Raw genomic sequence first — 18,435 nt, 5'->3', positions numbered from 1 at the left:
AATTTAATACAGGCGGCAGGGGGCTTGCCTGCTGGCTAGAGAGCTGGCAAGAGACCCATGTCCACTCCTTTCGGGAAGGTTTGCCTTACTAATTGCCAATCAGGCACTTAGGTGGCCAGTGGTGGACCTTCCCTATGATCAAAGACCCTGAGGGTGAAAAATCTTGCCTAGAGAGCTGCCAGCCAATCAGAGGCCAGCAGCTCTCCATTGCGAGCAGAGCCACTGGGAGTTGTGGCTCTTTGAACAGGGTTGCAACCTTATCCCCTGGCATCACAGAGAAGGGGAGCAAGGGACAAGGTTGCAAAGGACAAAAGCTTCAGTTGACAATGGGACACAACTGTCAGATTTTGGGCCCAGTATGGATAAGGGGCAACACCTTTTGCAAACAGGGCAGAACCCTGGGCATCAGGAGTGTACAGGAGAGGAAAGAAGGGCAGGAAGACAATGAAGGCCGTACCTTCAACACAGGATTGACTGCCAAAGACAGAGCTACCTGGAGATGGCCAGGAACTGCAGGAGACTTTGATTCTTCAAGCAGATGGTTACAGGCATCTGTGCCCTTGTTGCCAAAGACCAGCATTGCTCAAGGTGCGTAGCCTGTGGCCGTCAACATTATTGTAGCCTTGAACTTCTTCACTTCTGCCTCCTTCCAAGGATCAGCTGTGGACTTTAATAGCATCTCAAAAATGGCTGAAATGCATCTTGCAGGTCACTGATGCCCTCTTTGCCAGAGCTGGATACCATATTCATTTAAGGACAGACGCAGCCTCTCAGAAACAGTGGGCAGTAGATTTCACCTCCATCACTGGAATTCTCCAGGTGCAGGGCATCATCGATTGCACTCATGTGGCCATTCAGGCATCCAGTGACTACCCAGTGAGATCCATCAACAGGAGGGGCTTCCATTCCCTCAAGACCCAACTGGTCTGTGACCATAACAAAGTGTTCCTCCCTGTGTGCGTTCACTTTCCTGGCAGTTGCCATGACTCCTTCATCCTCTGACAGTCCAGGCTGCCTCAGATCTTCACTCCATCCCCTAAAATGCACGGATGGATCCTAGGGGGCAAGGGAAATCCCTTGTAGAGACGTCTACTGATCACTGTACAGGAGCCACAGAAAGAGGCACAGAGGTAATAAACTAATGCAACTGCTCAGCAAGACAGCCATTGATCAGGTCATTGGGCTTCTGAAGATGCGATTTCGGTGCTTGGACATGTCGGGTGGTGTCTTCAGTACCCCCCTGCAAGAGTCTCAGTCATTGTGGTGGTCTGTTACACACTCCATTACATGACCATCCAGAGAAGTATGGACCTTGAGCACTGTGAAGTACTAGGAGACAGCTCATTGAGGGAGGAGCTGGAACCAGAGGTGAGAGAGAAGGAAGAATTGGGGGGCAGAGGGAGGTGATGCTGAATGAAGATGTTTCTCTGCTGCACATGAGATGGCCTCCTTCTGCCACCCGGCAGGAAGAGGACATCCCTCCTCTCCTTCACAGCCTCCAGCATTGGATCCTGGTCAGCATCGGTGAAGTGAAGATCTGTCCTGTGCTGGATGCCAGGCCTCTGGTTCTCCTGTGACATTTCACTTCCCTCTGGGGCTGTTGAAGGTTTCAGCACAAACAGCAGATTTCTCCATCAGTGATGGCTGTCATGACAGTCTAAATGAGTCCCACTGTTTACTTGACCCACCTCCATTCCCACTGTCACTCCACGTAGACAGGAAATCTGTCACCATATCAATTAAGGGCTAACCCCTGTGAAAATCTGAACTCGAATCAGTTTCCCAATGGAGGCAGGTTTCTGACCCAAACACAGACTCGCTCCTGTTTTCCACCTCTGTGGCGAAAATTCAGCCCATAGTGTTTGTCTCTGTATGTAGCCATCTTGTGAGTCTGCAGTGGGTTGCATGTGTTTAGATATTCTAGCAATAACACTATTGTTTCTTATTGTTTGCAAGTCACTTGGGGCAGGTTTTTCCGGTCGGTGAATGGGGGCAGGGCCCACTCACTGACGCATAAGATGACGCGGGGATACGTCAGGCGTGCGTCCCGACGTCACCCCGCGTCATTTAGATTGTCAATTCGGCTGCACGCCCACCCAACTGACAATGGAAAAACCAATTAACATGATTGGTGGACTTGCCTGTCCAACCTTAAGGTTGGCAGGCAGGCCGGGATCCCAGGCGGGCCTCGGAAAAAGCATGAAACCTCATCCACGGGTGGGATGAGGTTTCATGAAGGTCTTTAAATTTTTATGAAAGGTTTCAATAAAAGTTATGTACGTGCCCCAACTCATGTGACAGTGTCATCAGCAGCTGAAGATGGTTGGACTGAGGAAACTTTCCTGATGAACTCTTGGGCAGTGCCCTGGTTGTGTTGACTGCTCTCCAACAACCACAACCGCCTCCCTTTATATCAGATATGACACCAACCACTGAAGAGTTTTTCATTTAACCCCCAATGACTTCGGCTTAGCTAGAACCTCCCGATGCTGCCTTGATAAGTTTTTGCTTCCATGTCAGGATCAAATTGTGATTAATATCAAGACCCAAGAGGTTCTGGCAGAACCAGAGTCAAAGGTCAGTCAGCAGCTAATTGTTGAGTAGGTAAAACTGTTGATGACTTCTTCCATCATTTTGCTGATGATTAGGTGATAATTGCCTATTGGACTTATCCTATGTTTTGTGGATTGAATGCACCTGGGGAATCTTCTACGTAGTTGACTAGGTGTCTGTGCATTAACTATACTGGAACAGCTCAACTAGGGGATCAGTTAACTCTGGTGCGTGAATCTTCAGCATTGCAACTGGGATGTTACTTGGGGATCATAGCCTTTGCTTTGTCTGTTACAATCAACTGCTCCATAATATTACATGAATAAAGCAAATTGATAGAATGCTGCATCTATGATAGGAGCTTAATAAATAGGAGCAGGAGGAGACCCTTGAGCCTGTTCTGCCATTCAGTATGATCAAGACTGATCATCTGCCTCAAGAGCACTTTCCCACCCATTCCCCATGTTCCTTGATTCTCTGAGAGATCAAAAATCTATCTATACCAGCCTTGAATCTACAATGACACACCTGCAGCCCTCAGGAAGAGAGAATTTCAAAGATTCACAACACTGAGTAAAGGAATTTCCCCTCATCGTAGTCCTAAATGAACAACTCATTATCCTGAGGCTGTGCTGCTGTGTTCTAGATTCTCCAATCAGGGTCAGATTGCCTCTCAACTAAACTCATTCTTCCAAAATCCAGAAAGGATAGGCTCAATTTATTCAGCCTTTCATCACCATATAGTCCCCTCAGCCCAGGAACCAATTTTGTGAAGCTTCACTGTACTGCCTCCAAAACAATTATATCCTTCCTTAGATATGGAGACTAAACCTGCACACAATACTCCAGATATGGCCTTACCAAAGCCCTGAACAAGTCTCTTGTGTGCTATTTTTCCTTACATCTACCATTGGCAGCCATCATCAACACACTCTCAGAAAATCCTCGAGTCTCTCCACCTCTCCCAACCTTCACCATAACACCTCCAAGGAATTTACATCCTTCCTTTGCCAATTTGATATGGTGACCAAAATTGCACAGTGTTTCATTTGCTCATCCCCATGATAATTTCTCCTGTCTTTGCCCCCAAGAGGCCAATGTTTACTTTAGCTGCTACTCCTTTTTATATACTTGTAAAAGCTCTTATAATCTGTTTTTATATTCATGGCTTGTTTACTGTCATGTTAATTTTTTTCCCCTTTTTATCAACTTCTTGGTTGCTCCGGTTTCTAAACTCTCCTAACCCTCAGGCTCACGGTTATCCTTTGCAACATTATAAGCCTCTTCTTTGAATCTAATACTATCCTTACTTTTCCTGGCAATCCGGGGATGAATCTTTCTCACTGAGTTTTTTTTCTAACGGAGCATATTTTTGTTGAAAATTTTGAATATCTTTAAATATTAATCGCTATCTATTTTCCACCATATCTTTTAGTTTATTTGCCCAATCAACCTCAGTTAACTTTCCTCTTATATCTGTATAACTGACTTTGTTTAAGTTTAAGATTCTTGTTTTGGAAAGGGAGTAAGATGCTCTTAAACTTCATAGGGAAATCAATTGAATCTTGAACACTGTTACCCAGAGGATCTCTTACTGTGGGATCACTAATTATCCCTGCCTCATTGCTGTAAACCCAATCTAAAATCGCTTTATCCATTGTTGGTTCCACAATCTATTTTGCTAGTAAACTGTCCTTCTATAAACTCTTCTTCCAACAACCTTTTCCAATTTGATTTGTGCAGTCTATATGAAGACCCCATGATTATTACACTGTCTTTGTTATAAGCTCCATTTTTTTTCTTGCTTCATGCTCTGTCTAACTGTGTAACTACTATTAGGGGCCTGTAAACTATGCCCAACAGTAATTTCTGACCTTGTCATTTCTAATCTCCACTGATACTCATTCTACTTCCTGATCTTCTGGATCCTTTCTTATTACCATCCTTATGTAACCTTTTATTATCAGGGATACTCCTCCTCCTCTGCCTGTATTTTTCAAAATTTTCAAGTATCCTGGATTATTTATTTCCCATTGTAGCCACGTCTCTGTAATGGCAAGACCATTTATCTCTGTGTGCTGCTGGTTTACATATCCTGTTACAAATGCTTTGTGCATTCAGGTAAAGAGCCCTTAATTTCATTTCTTTTACTGTTATTCTTTGCATGGACCTTATGGGCTGATGCACTGCGTCCTTCCTGCCCACTTTGCTTATCTTTACCCAAATTGTTACACTGCTCTGTTGCCTCGACTTTTCCCTTTAGATTTCTAAATTTCACTTCACTTAACACTCCACTCTCTCCCCCCCACCCGCCGTCTTAGTTTAACACCCAGTCCACCGACCTGGTTATCGTTTTTGCCAGAACACTGTTCCCAGGCCAGTTTAAGTGTATCCCATCCCAATGAACAATTCCATCTTTCCCCTGCACTAACGACAGTGCCTCATTAATCTAAATCCATTCTTCACGCACCACACTTTGAATTATGAGCTTAATTCTCTAAGCTACTTGACCCTCTTCCAATAGGCCATGGCATGGCTGAGGTAACAATCTAGAGATCATTACCGTTGAAGTTTTGCATTTTAATTTGGATTGCAATTCCTCAAACTCTCTCAGCAGAACATCATTCCCAGTCCTACCCATGTCATTGATGCCATGTGTAGACCATGACAGTTAGATCCTCCTGCTCCTCTGCCTCCAGCTCTCCTTAGCCCTGACACCGTCAGGCAAGAAAAACTTCAGAGAGCATTCTCTGTCCTCCTGACAATAGTATTCCCTATCACTGCCACATCCTTTTCACTCTCCTGACTTGAATGGCTTTCTGCATCACGGTATTATGGTCACCATGCAGTCTTTGTTCCCTTCCGCAGAGGCAGCAAGTATATCATACTTGTTGGTCAAGGTCAAGACCGAGACTCCTCCATCATGACACCCTGGATCTCCATAACTGCCTGACTCATAGTCACAACTCCTGTCCTTAACCATTGACCAGTTCTAAAGTTTTACTTAGCCTAAGGGTGTGACTGCCTCCTGAAACAAAGTGTCCAAGTAACTCTGCCCCTCCCTGATGCCCCACAATGTCTGCAGCTCGGACTCCAGCTCAGAAACTCCACACTGATGTTCCTTGAGCTGCGGGAACTTACCTCAGATATCCATCGCTGAATAACATAAGAGCATAACATAAGAACTAGGAGCAGGAATAGGCAATTCAGCCCCTCGGACCTGCCCCGCCATTCATTACGATCATGGCTGATCACATTTCGGCCTCAACTCCAATTTCCCACCCTCTCCCCATAACCTTTCAACCCATTACTAATTAAAAATCTGTCTATCTCCTCCTTAAATTTATTCAGCATCCCGGTATCCACTGCACTCTGAGGTAGTGATTTCCACAGATTCACGACCCTTTGAGAAAAGTAATTCCTCCTCATCTCTGATTTAAATCTACCACCCCTTAGCCTAAAACTATGGCCTCTCATTCTAGAATGCTCCACAAGGGGAAAAATCCGCTCCATGTCTACTTTGTCTATTCCCTTTAGCATCTTATATACCTCAATTAGATCTCCTCTCATCCTTCTAAACTCTAGCAAGTATAGGCCTAAACTGCTCAATCTCTCCTCATAAGACAAGCCCCACATCTCTGGAATCAATCTATTGAACCTCCTCTGAACTGCCTCCAGTGCAACTACATCCTTCCTCAAGTAAGGGGACCAAAACTGTGCACGGTACTCCAGGTGCGGTCTCACCAATGCCTTGTACAGTTGCAACAACACTTCCCTATTTTTATACTCTATTCCTTTAGCAATAAATGCCAAAATTCCATTTGCCTTCCTTATTACCTACTGTACCTGCATACTAGCTTTCAGCGATTCATGCACGAGGACACCCAGATCCCTCTGCACTGAAGCATTTTGAAGTTTCTCTCCATTTAAATAATAAGTCGCCTTTTTATTCTTCCGACCAAAATGGATAACCTCACACTTAACCACGTTAAACTTCATCTGCCAAATTTTGGCCCATTCACCTAACCTGTCCATAACCATTTGTAAATCTCTTATTTCTTCATTGCAACTTACTTTCCCACTTATATAGGTGTCATCTGCAAAGTTAGCTATAGTAACTTCTATCTCTGAATCCAAGTCATTAATATAGATTGTAAATAGTTGGGACCCAAGGACCAAACCCTGTGACACCCGACTAGTTACAGCTTGCCATCCAGAAAAAGACCCATTAATCCCGACTCTCTGCTTTCTGTAGGTTAGCCAATCCTCTATCCAAGCTAATATATTATCCCTAACTCCGTGTGATCTTATCTTGTGTATTAATCTTTTGTGCGGCACCTTATCAAAGGCTTTCTGGAAGTCCAGATATACTACATCTACAGAATCAATCCCCCATTATCAACGTCCTGGGGGTTATCATTGACCAGAAACTGAACTGGACTAGCCATATAAATATTGTGGCTTCAAGAGCAGGTCAGAGGCTAGGAATCCTGTGGCGAGTAACTCACCTCCTGATTCCTCAAAGCCTGTCCACAACCTACAAGACACAAGTTAAGAGTGTGATGGAATACTCTCCGCTTCCTCGATGAGTGGAACTCCAGCAACACTCAAGAAGCTTGACACCACCCAGGACAAAGCAACTCGCTTAATTGGTACCCCATCCACAAACATTCACTCCCTCCACCACCGATGCACAGTAGCAGCAGTGTGTACCGTCTACAAGATACACTCACCAAGGCTTCTTAGACAGCACCTTCCAAATCACAACTGTGACCATCTAGAAGGACAAGGGCAGCAGATACATGGGAACACCATCACCTGGAAGTTCCCCTCTAAGCCACTCATCATCCTGATTTGGAAATATATCGCTGGTCCTTCGCCACTGCTGGGTCAAAACCCTGCAACTCCCTTCCTAACAGCACTGTGGGTGTACCTACACCACATGGACTGCAGTGGTTCAAGATGGCAGCTCACCATCACCTTCTCAAGGGCAATTAGGGATGGGCAATAAATACTGGCCTAGCCAATGATGCCCACATCCCATGAATGAATTTTAAAAATGGTTGTCTGGAATCTCAGTGCTCTCACAAACTCCCACATGCTGCAGTTATGGCACCCTACCTGCTCCGCCATGTCTATGTAACATTATTTCTTTATTTATTGGAATAGTTAGTTCCCAATTTAGTAAAGCAATAGCGAGCTACAGTTTCCTAGCTTATGGACAAAAGAAGAACACTCCACTGGGGGTTAAAAAAGAATAAAAAGCAGCACCTCCTTCCACTTTTGCCCCAAATTCCCACTTCCATCAAATTCCCAACTCTAGCACTCTGTTTACGAAGCACTTAGTTCTCTGATCGTGCTGGAGGAGGATGGCTGGGTAGGGTCTCCATATAGACAGGGAATGATAGACTGTATTCATAGCCATCAAGGCACCAGAAAACAGGCTTTAGTCAATTGGAAGTGCATTTACTGAATTTATGTTCAACTGCTCTGGGATCACCACACAAGGATCATGTGAACCTGTGTGAAGTTTGCAGGCTGCTATCACAATGCCTTTATTCTGCAACAGCCAACCATCTCCCCACTGTTCCACCCTTCCAGAGACATTAGGATGGCTGCTTGGGGACAAGGGAGCCCCCCCCCCCCCCCCCCCCACCCCCCCCAACCCTCCACCCTCCCACCCCACAGCCCTCTACAAACCCAGCTCTCCTGAAAAACTCAGACACAACCAGGACCATGGGCCACCAGGAACATCAATAAGCTCCGTATAGGTCTCTTGAAGCAAAAATTCGGGTGCCTGGATAGATCTGCGACACCCTGCAACATGCCACAGAAAAGGCCTTCTGCATCATCGTAGTATGCATAGCAATCCGGCAAGGACCGCATTTAGAGAATGCAGAACAGCAGCAAGTGCTGTCATCCGACAAGGAAAGTTCGGTGAGGAAGAAACAGAACACAAAAGCAAAATACTGTAGATATCAGGAATCTGAGATGGAAACAAAAAATGCAGAAATGCTCAACAGACCAGGGTTCACATTTCAGATCAGTAACTTTTCAACAGAGTTCTGATGAAGCAGAAGAAGGAAGGCCAGCAAAACCCCTTGCAGCTAGAGATAGTCTAGCTCCAGGGATTGGTTGACAGCACAACACTTTCAATGACTTGCACATTCTGTTCCTCAAAAAGTTATACAAAGCCCCTCTTTATTCATTGTCCTTGTCATGTTTGTCAGCACTCTCTTAATCTTGCATGAAACAACATTGAAAGCATTCATCCAAGTTTTTATGTGATTGGCAAACTGATATTATAGATTCAGAAACTGCTATAAAAAGGCACAGCAGACCAAAGTGTGAAATGTGATAAAGGTGTATGATTTAATGCCAAATGCAATAATTATCTTGAATTCATTCCTCACCCTAGTGCACCGTAGTACCTTTCTTAAGCGGTTTGTTAAGTTGGCTACTCCTATGAGGTGCTTCCAGCACCTGCAATTTTCTTTCCTCCAGATTACAGGCAGTCTCCCTATGTGAAATTTTGCTATCAGCATTCAATGTCAAGCAGAATAACCTCTGGTTAATTAATTCTCACTTTCTCTATAAGCTAGGTTGACGCTTTCATATAGAGATTTTGCCTCAAGTGCAACCAGCTGCAAAATAGTTGCAACATCTCTGTATGTGATGCCTCATTTCCTTAAAAAAAAATCATTTGTTGAAGACATACTTTCACAAGTTTGCAGCTGCAAGACTGTCTCTTATGCCCAAAATGAGCTCCCTTTACTGGCGATTGTTATTTAATTATAAAGTCACATATTTTCATAGTTTTAACACCACGAATGATAATATTGAAACTAGTGGGACAGTCACACAGAAAGCAACAAAAGATCCTAACTAAAATAATGCTACCGGATACTCATTCATTTGCGAGAAATTCCTCTCTGCTAATAACTCATTTAAAATTAAAATTGGCATTGCTTCTACTCAGCTAACAGAGAGGGGAATTTCAGACAAGCATATTAAACATTGTATCATGGTTTTCTAAAGCGTCATTTCACAGCTTTTAGAGTTTTAAAAGTTATATTACAGCTATTCATAGTACTACATAGAACATACAGCACAGAAACAAGCCACTCAGCCCTATTGGTCTGTGTTGGTGCTTCTGTTCCACATGAGCCTCCTCCAACCACACCTTATCTCACCCGATCTGCATATCTTTCTATTGATTCCTTTCTTCCTAATGTGTTTATCTGGCTTTGCTTTAAATGTACCTATAGTTATTTGCCACTCCATATGTGAGCGAGTTCCAGATCCTAATGATACTGAGCAAAGAAGTTCCTCCTGACTGCTTTATTGGATGCTATTGCATTTTTATGGCCCCTAGTTTTGGACTCCTGACTGCCCATCGCCCCCAATGCACCCGCCCCTTCCCCCACATGCACACACACACAAGTGGAAATATCTTAAAAATCAATAACTAATTTGCCATATGACAAAAACTATGAAGGTTTTCCAGGAATAATTTCAGTAACTGAAACCATCTTGAATCCTGTTTAGATTTGCCGAAGACTCAATGGAATGCGCTTCACAAGCTGTAAAAGTGCCAAAGACAGGACGTCAATGTCAGTGACGCTGGAGCAATGTGTGATTCTTCAAGAAGAACATAGTCTACACCCAGACTATTTTGTCAGAGCTCTGGATTGTATGAGGAGGTAGGCATTTCTCAACTGTATCCCATGAGACTTTTATATTAACTGGCAGGATAAAGGACAAGAGTAGACAAAATATTTTTTCCAAGAAGAATAATTATAATTCCGAATGCAATACCACAATAGGCTATTGAATCTGAGTGAGTCACAAGATTAAAAAAGGAATTTGATTTGTACTTGAAGAAAAATATTAGAAGATATGCAAAAAGAGTAGATGGGTTCAATGCTAAATTTATACCTTCTAGCTATTCATCAAACAGTAAGGATAATCATAAACTATTTATCCAGTCAAGGCCTTTCAAAACTTTGAACATTTTTATTAAATTCACATAACCTCCTCAGCTTCAGTGAATACAATCCTAGGTCTCATTGTAATCAAACATTCTCATCTCTGGTACCCTCTTAGTGGATCTGTGATGCATCATTTTTCATGGTTCCATAATACTTTTTATAATGAGGTGTCCAAAATTGGAAAAAGTACTCCAGCTGTGGCTTAATACCTGGTATAGATTTATCATCAACTCCTCGCTTTTGCATAGAATACACCATAATTTAGAAAAAACAAAAGCAAAACACTGTGGATGCTGGAAATCTGAAATATAAATAAAAATGATGGAAATACTTAACAGGTCAGGCAGCACCTGTGAAGAGAGAAACCGAGTTAGCGTTTCAGGTCAATGACATTTCATCAGAACTGGGAAAAGTTAGAAATATAATTAGGGCATTTGTCATCAAACCTGCTGACAAGGATTATGCAGTTGTTGTCTGGCAAATCAACCAGGTACGTTTCAGGTTGATGACTGTTCATCAGAAGGTCATACTTTTACATGTTTATCTTATAGTATATGCTCATTTTGCAGTAAAACCAAGGATTCTACTTGTTTTTTTTTGCTCACTCCAGCTTTTATAATCACGCTTTTATAATCATACTATCGCACTTCTAGATTTTTCTGTCCTAAGTGTTACATCATTTAGAGCCACCATCTATTATTTGTTCTTTGTGCTCAAGGAGTGCTACTACACATTCAACTATATTGAACTTCATTTGTCACAAAGCTATTTATTTCCTATATCCGCATCCTCCTGCAGTGCCTTTGAAGTCTTGGCATGCTCTGTAGTAATCAACAATAGCTGCTGGAGCAATACTGTGGGGTTGAAAATTCCACTGTACTAATCAGTCATGTTGGAGTTGCTTCGGGGCTAATTTTAACTGCAGCTTCCAAAAGGAAATTTTATGGAGACCACAAGATCAGGAAACATGGCATGCATGGATTTAATTAGGCAGGTTGCAAAATTTTAATTTTGACCGCAGATTGAGATGCACTAATAAAGTCAACGGCATGTTTGCATCATGTTGAACATTAGGGTGGCCTGTGATGGGTTCCCACTTGTAATACATCTGCATGCCATGAATGCTTATTAGCCTAAATCAGTTTTTAATAAAGTCCTACCCTCGGGATAAAGTCAATGGCGCATAAGTATCTCATGGCACCCGGTTCACAACCGTTTAAAGGTGGCATGCACGAGTTGGTTTTGTCTAGTTGGGACTAAGGTAAGCGGCTTCCTTGTTTAACTCTACAGCAAAGGGAGGGGAACAGGAGAATGGCAGCTCACATGGAGGCTTGGGACTGGCAAGGGGAGGAGGGAGTGGGGCCGGGAGCATGGAGGAGTGAAGAAGGAAGGGCCTGGCATGTTGGGTGTGGTTGAGGGGAGTGGTGGGAACAAGGTAAGAAAGTTAGGGGCGTAAAGGACGGTGTCAGCACTGTCCAAGTGTGTGTCCATCTCAGGGTATTGGCTAGCAGGAGTTCTTACAGGGCTTTGACTTCACCTACAATATTTCAATTATCCCCACTGAGAGTGATCTCGGACAATGACCTTACAATGCATAGAAAATGGCCAGCTGAGCCTGAAAGCTCAGCCATGTCCCACAGAGTGGTGAGTACAACACCGGACATTAACAGGAATATTCAATAAAAAGCAAACAAAAAAGCACAACATTGATTCTTCCACAATCATGGAACTGTCCCTAACTCAATGCGTGCCAACCATAAGGCGTGCCGGTACATTTTGCTCTCTGACTAAGCTAGTCTCAACAACAATGATGCACACATTAATAAAGTAAAACCAATGTAATGTGAAATTTAAATATGAAAAGCACCTGTGCCACCTTTGTGCTCTCAAGTCTTATGTTAATGGCAGTGGAATTGGGCAGGAATGTTGAGCAGAGCCTCCCTGTTTGACTAGAAGGCTTTATTATAGCCCACCCATGCCTGCTGCATTGTCAGTCGATGGCAGGTTTCACCAACGAAAAGCTTGCCACCAATGGAATTGCACGTATTTTCCATGCACGCCACCGACACTTAGAATTTTAATTGTAATCATGTGGGAAATAGCAAAAAGAGAGGAAGCGTAAGTGGTGCACAATTCCAGTTATGAAGTCAGGAGTGTCACACTGTTGACAAAATCCCAACCATGGGATCAAATGGATTACCCATTTACACACTGTCTGATTTTACTTTTCATTTAGGAATGCTGATTGTCCCTCATTAAATTACCACATCGTTCTGGGTTCTGAGAGTTCATATCTTGTGGTTGTACTTCGAACAATTTTTCATAAATTTCCTTCTAATCAGCCTTTTACGAGATCAATTGTCCTTGATGAATAACTTTGCAGTGTAACTTCTGTATACACATTTTGGCAAGGGAGCAACATTCTGAGTAGAAATAAAAATTGGAAGATTTATTGCGATTCTGGGCAGAATTTTTCAGTTGGCGTGCAAGGGTGGGCCCAACACATAAAATGACGCACGATGACGTCAGGCGTCCGTCCCGACATCATTGTGCTGAGCTGCGATGTTTCGTTTGGCGGGCGTGCGCTGGAGTCAGCTGCGCGCCCACTGACATGTAAACGGCCTATTAAGGCCATTAAGAAATTAATTGAAGTACTTATTAATGCTGCCCCTCCAACCTTACGGTTGGTGGGCAGGCAAAAAGGCGTTTGCGTTTTTTACGAAACCTCATCCACGAGCAGGATGTGGTTTCCTAAAGCTTTTATTCAATAAGTAAAAAAATCTGTCATGTAAATAAAAACATGTCCCATCTCATGTGACACAGTCCCATGAGGGGACATGTTTGAATAAATTTTTCAACTTTTTATTTAATTATTTGAACATCGATTCCATCTCCCTGAGGCAGCTCCGTGCCTCAGGGAGATTGAAGTGCTCGTTCGCATGCATGCGTGAAAGAGTGCTGACCCCGACTCTCCCACCTTCCCCTGCCCGCACAGGTAGCGCTACCGGTCGCTGGGTGGGCCTTAATTGGCCTGCCCGTGTAAAATGGCGGAACAGAGCCGATTGCGGGGGGGTGGGGGGGTGGGGGGGGTGGCGATTGCCTCCGTGCCCGCCCCCACCCGCTCCCACTGAGCCTGCCCACCGTCTGAAAAATTCAGGCCTATATCATTGTCCTGCTGGGCTGCACCTGAACAGGGTCTAAGGTGCTAGCAGAAAGGAAAAGTAGGATTTAGAGGGATTTTAAATGAATAAGGGAGGGGGTAGAAATAATAATGGAAACAATAGTAATCTGAAGATTAAAGAAAAAAAGGTGAAATAGAGCACACTATCCTTCATCTCAAATCCCTTGCTGTCAGCCTTCGCTCCACCATGGGAACAACTTATGCAGCAGTAGTCTGAACACTGATGAAGAACAAGAGGAGCAGTACCAGCAACGTCCATAGCTGGAGTAACGCCAGCAGTCTTCTCCTCGGCCTCATGCCACTCCACAGGGCAGAAGGACTGAACATAGAGATCTAGCTCCAAGGACACAAGGCCCCCAACAAAGGTGCACAGGCAAAGGATCAGCTTTCTCAACATGCCTGAGCACCTGTGCCTCAGGAGGCTCAGATTCTCATGGCAGGTCGATGCTGATGTTTGCAACCTCCTGGAACAAGACCTCCTTCCCAGTAGATGAGGTGAGCAAACATTGCCCACCATGAAGATTGCAGTCACTGGAGGGCCACACCCCACCCTGAGTCTCTGCTTTTTCCCAATGTTATATGTTCTCTTCTGCAAGGAGAAAAAGCAGAGATTTCTGAGTGTTATAAGTGGGTTGCGTGGAGAGAAGGAAAGGACAATTATTTGTGGAGGGTGGATATGAAGGATGGGTGTGAGATGGCACAAGGATGAGTGTGAGTGTTGCCTGTTCAGAAGGAGATGTGAGGTGGTGCCTGGAAAGAGAGGAACGAGTGCAGCTGCAAGGTGTGAGGTGTGTTGATCTAAGGAATGATGTGTAGGAGAATGCTGGGAAAGTTGGAGTATGGCGCTTGGCACGTGAAAGCGTTTATGCCATTCGCCTTTCCTACCCTCCTGAGGTTCTTGATCCTCTTGGTGCACTGTTTCCAGGTAGGCGAGACCACGCTCTTGCTGCTGACTTCCTTGGCTTCTTCCATGCATATCTGCTTGGTTTGAAAGGCTGCCCTCTTCCTCCTGCCCGTGGGAAAAATCATCTCACTGCAGCCCCTCATACCCTGTAGCAGGAGTTGGATGTAAGAGTGAGACACCCTGGGGGAGCAGTCTTCCCAGGTCTCCTTTCCATCCTGTGGTTGCTGCAGCACCCAAGAATCAATGTCCAGGTCAATCGTTCTGACCCATACCTTCCCCGATTGGTTTGGAAACTTGGAAATGGGATGCTTATGCCATCGCTCAGTTAAAGAGGCATGGCAAACACTGCTACAGGTTCTGCTGTTTCAGCTAGGGTTATCATTTGAAAATTTTCCCCAGTGAGTCAAAAAGTGTACAAGAAACACCATCAGCATTTACCGTCGTTATCAGTAGCTGTCCCTCGATTCAAGGATGATGTCTACTTAAGGTCATGAGTTTCTGCCATGGGGCTTCATGTGGCTGAACAGGCTAATTCTCGACCTTCAGATCTTTGGGCACATGGGACAGGACAGCTCACAAGGTAGTGGGATCCAGGGTGCAGGACTTTCTTCCTTTTCTTTTCTTCTCTGCCACTGCTCTGCCTCATCATTAAGGTGTTTGAACTCAAAGTGTGATGGAGCTTGATGGACAAGTTGCCACTATTTTGAACAATTCGTTAATGTCAATGCTGCTGCACTTCAAGGAGAGCTTCAGGGAGTCTTTGTAGCGTTTTCCTTGTATTCCCCTGGAACGCTGGCCATTTGAGAGTTGAGAAACCAGGACCTGGTGGGGTAGAAGCTTTTAATCTATGCTGACACAGTGTCTAATCCATCACAGCTGAGTTTACAGGAACTTTGCCTGAATGTTTGTGGAGCTGACTTCAAGAAGGGCACTAGTGTTTGTTCAATGACCCTCCCATTGAATCCAAAGGATGCGGCGGAGGCATTGCTGGTGGAATTTCTCTAGAGCTCTTATGTGTCGCTGATACACAGTCCAGGTCTAACGACAGTACAGAAGTGTGGTGATGACAACTGCTCTGTATTAGGACTTTTAGTCGCTTGGTAGTGCAGGACTTGAGTATTGCTGAAAAAGGAGACTTTTTTTGTTGAAGCTCTTCATTAGAGCAATTTGCAAGAAAATATCAATGTTAGGGGAAACCTTTAAGATCCTAAGGGACCCTGACAGAGTGGACGTGGAGAGGATGTTTCCTCTTATTGGAGAATCTAGAGCTAGGGTTCATGTATGAGAGGAGAGTGCTGTCTGGTTGGCAAGCAGTTGCCAATCAGAGTCCACTTGCCAACCAATCAGCACTTTCTTCTCATTAAGTATAAATATGTTGCTTCCCCGACACTGGTATTTTCTTGCAAATTGTCCTGATGAGTGCAAAACAAAAAAGCTTTGACAAAAAATCTCTTTTTTCAACAATATTAGGACTTCTGTTGACTTGCGGACCTCTTATTGTCAAACACTCACTGGCGTAGTTTGTAGAAAGCTGAGCTGGTGTAGTTGATCTGATCTTGGATTCGCTCACCAATGGTGACCTTCTGAGATAGGTGGTTGTCAAGGTATGAGAAATGCTCAACGTGTTACCCGTCTCTCCTTCAGCATAAATGACAGGTGGAATATTTGACTGACAGGTCTGGGTTGACATATAAGTCTTGTTCTGGCAATATTCAAGGACAGGCCAAGTCTCTTGTATGTAGAATTGAAGAGATCAAGATCTGCTTGCATGTATGGTGCAGAGTGGACAATGACACTGCAGTCATATGCAAACTGTAGATCATATATGTCTATGGCGGTCAGTTTAGTACTGGCATGGAGGTAGCTGAGGTTAAAGAGTTTTACATCTAGGCAGCATTTAATACTCACATCAGAAGGCAGTTGATCTTTGATGATGAATCAACAAGCAATCAAGTGGATGTAAAACAACAAAGCCCCGATGGTATTCTGGCTGAGGTCTTCAAACCTGGTGGGCTATTGCTCACATCAAGACTCCATGCACTCATCCTATGAATTTAGGAAGAAAAAGAATATCATTATGCGGTCATTCATGATGATATGACTGCAGCTGTCTTGAGTGGGAGATCTGAAATAGTCCCCTTAAAATCTGGATCGTGTCATGCGTGATAGCCCTCTTACTATTTACAGGCTACTTGACAGTGCTATTCATCATAGATAGTCAAGATGGGAACCATGACTCAAATAAAAAGTTCTGTAGAGCCTTGGTCAGATACCATACGAAGATATATACATATGAACATGCGAGCGAGGAGCAGGAGTAGGGCACTCGGCCCTTCAAGCCTGCTCCGCCATTCAATAAAGGTCATGGCTGATCTGATTCTAACCTCCCACCTACCCCTAATAGCCTTTCATCCCTTTGTTAATCAAGAATCTATCTAGCTCTGCCTTAAAAATATTCAAAGACCCTGCTTCCTCAGCCCTTTGAGGAAGAAAGTTCCAAAGACTCACAACCCTCTGAGAAAAAAAAATCTTTTCATCTCTGTCTTAAATAAGCGACTCGTTATTTTTAAACAGTGACCCTGGATTCTAGATTCTCCCACAAGAGGAAACATCCTCTGCACATCGACTCTGTCAGGACCCCTCATGATCTTAAATGTTTCGATCAAATCACCTCTTAATCTTCTAAACTTCAGTGAATACAAGCCTAACCTGTCCAACCTTTCCTGTAAGACAACCCACCCATTCCAGGTATTGGCCTAGTAAACCTTCATTGAACTTTCAACACATTTATCATCTTTCCTTAAATAAGGAGACCAGTACTGTACACAGTACTCCAGATGTAGGAGTAAAGCCCTGCACAACTGAAGCATAACCTCCCTACTTTTGTACTCAATTGCCCTCACAATAAACGATAACATCCTATTAGCTTTCCCAAGTACTTGCTGTACCTTCATACTAGCCTTTTGTGATTCATGCACTAGGATACTCACATCCCTCTGAATCTCAGAGCTCTGCAATTTCTCACTGTTTAGATAATATGCTTCTTTTTTATTCTTCCTTCCAAAATGGACAATTTCGCATTTTCCCACATTATACTCCATTTGCCAGGTCTTTGCCACACACTTAACCTATCTATGTCATTTTGCAGCCTCCTTACGTCCTCTTCACAACTTACTTTCCTACCCACCTTTGTGTCGTCAGCAAATTTAGCAACAATACCATCTGTCCCTTCATCCAAGTCATTTATGTAAATTGTAAAAAGTTGAGGTCCCAGCACTGATCCCTGTGGCAAACCACTTGTTACATCCCGCCAATCAGAAAAAGACCCATTTTATGGTTACCCTCTGTTTTATGTTAGCTAGCCAATCTTTTAAGACCTTCCTAGAGTCTTAAAAGAGGTGGCTAATGAGGTAGTAGATGCGTTGGTGTTAATTTTCCAAAATTTGTTAGATTCTGGAAAGGTTCCATCAGATTGGAAAGTAACAAATATAACCCCTTAATTCAAGAAGGGAGGGGGCAGAAAGCAGGAAACTAAATGCCAGTTAGCTTGACATCTGCCGTGGGGAAGTTATTAGAATCAATCATTAAGGAGATTATAGCTGGGCACTTAGAAGAGCACAAGGCAATCAGGGAGAGTCAGCATGGTTTTGTGAAAGAAAATTAATGTTTAACCAATTTATTGGAGTTTTTTGAAGGAGTAACATGCACAGTGGATAAAGGGGAGCCTGTAGATGTGCTGTACTTGGATTTCCAGAAGGCATTTGATAAGGTGCCACATCAGAAGTTATTATGGAAAATAAAAGCAC

At 43.7% G+C, this 18,435-nt stretch overlaps 1 protein-coding gene across 7 annotated transcripts in view; it reads left to right on the top strand.

The window, feature by feature from the left end:
- The window catches only part of inpp4b (inositol polyphosphate-4-phosphatase type II B), a 915,802-nt gene that overhangs the window by 860,031 nt on the left and 37,336 nt on the right, over positions 1–18,435 (top strand). For all 7 annotated transcript variants that reach the window (XM_078539235.1, XM_078539226.1, XM_078539244.1 and 4 more), the window contains one exon: positions 10,102–10,256. In XM_078539235.1, coding sequence (XP_078395361.1) covers positions 10,102–10,256 — 155 coding nt within the window. The remainder of the gene's footprint in view (positions 1–10,101; positions 10,257–18,435) is intronic.

Source organism: Cetorhinus maximus, chromosome 1 (assembly GCF_964194155.1).
Source record: "Cetorhinus maximus chromosome 1, sCetMax3.hap1.1, whole genome shotgun sequence".
In the NCBI taxonomy this organism is placed as follows: Eukaryota; Metazoa; Chordata; class Chondrichthyes; order Lamniformes; family Cetorhinidae; genus Cetorhinus; species Cetorhinus maximus.
The sequence above is the reverse complement of the archived record's forward strand: the minus strand, read 5'-3'. Positions and strand labels throughout refer to the sequence as shown.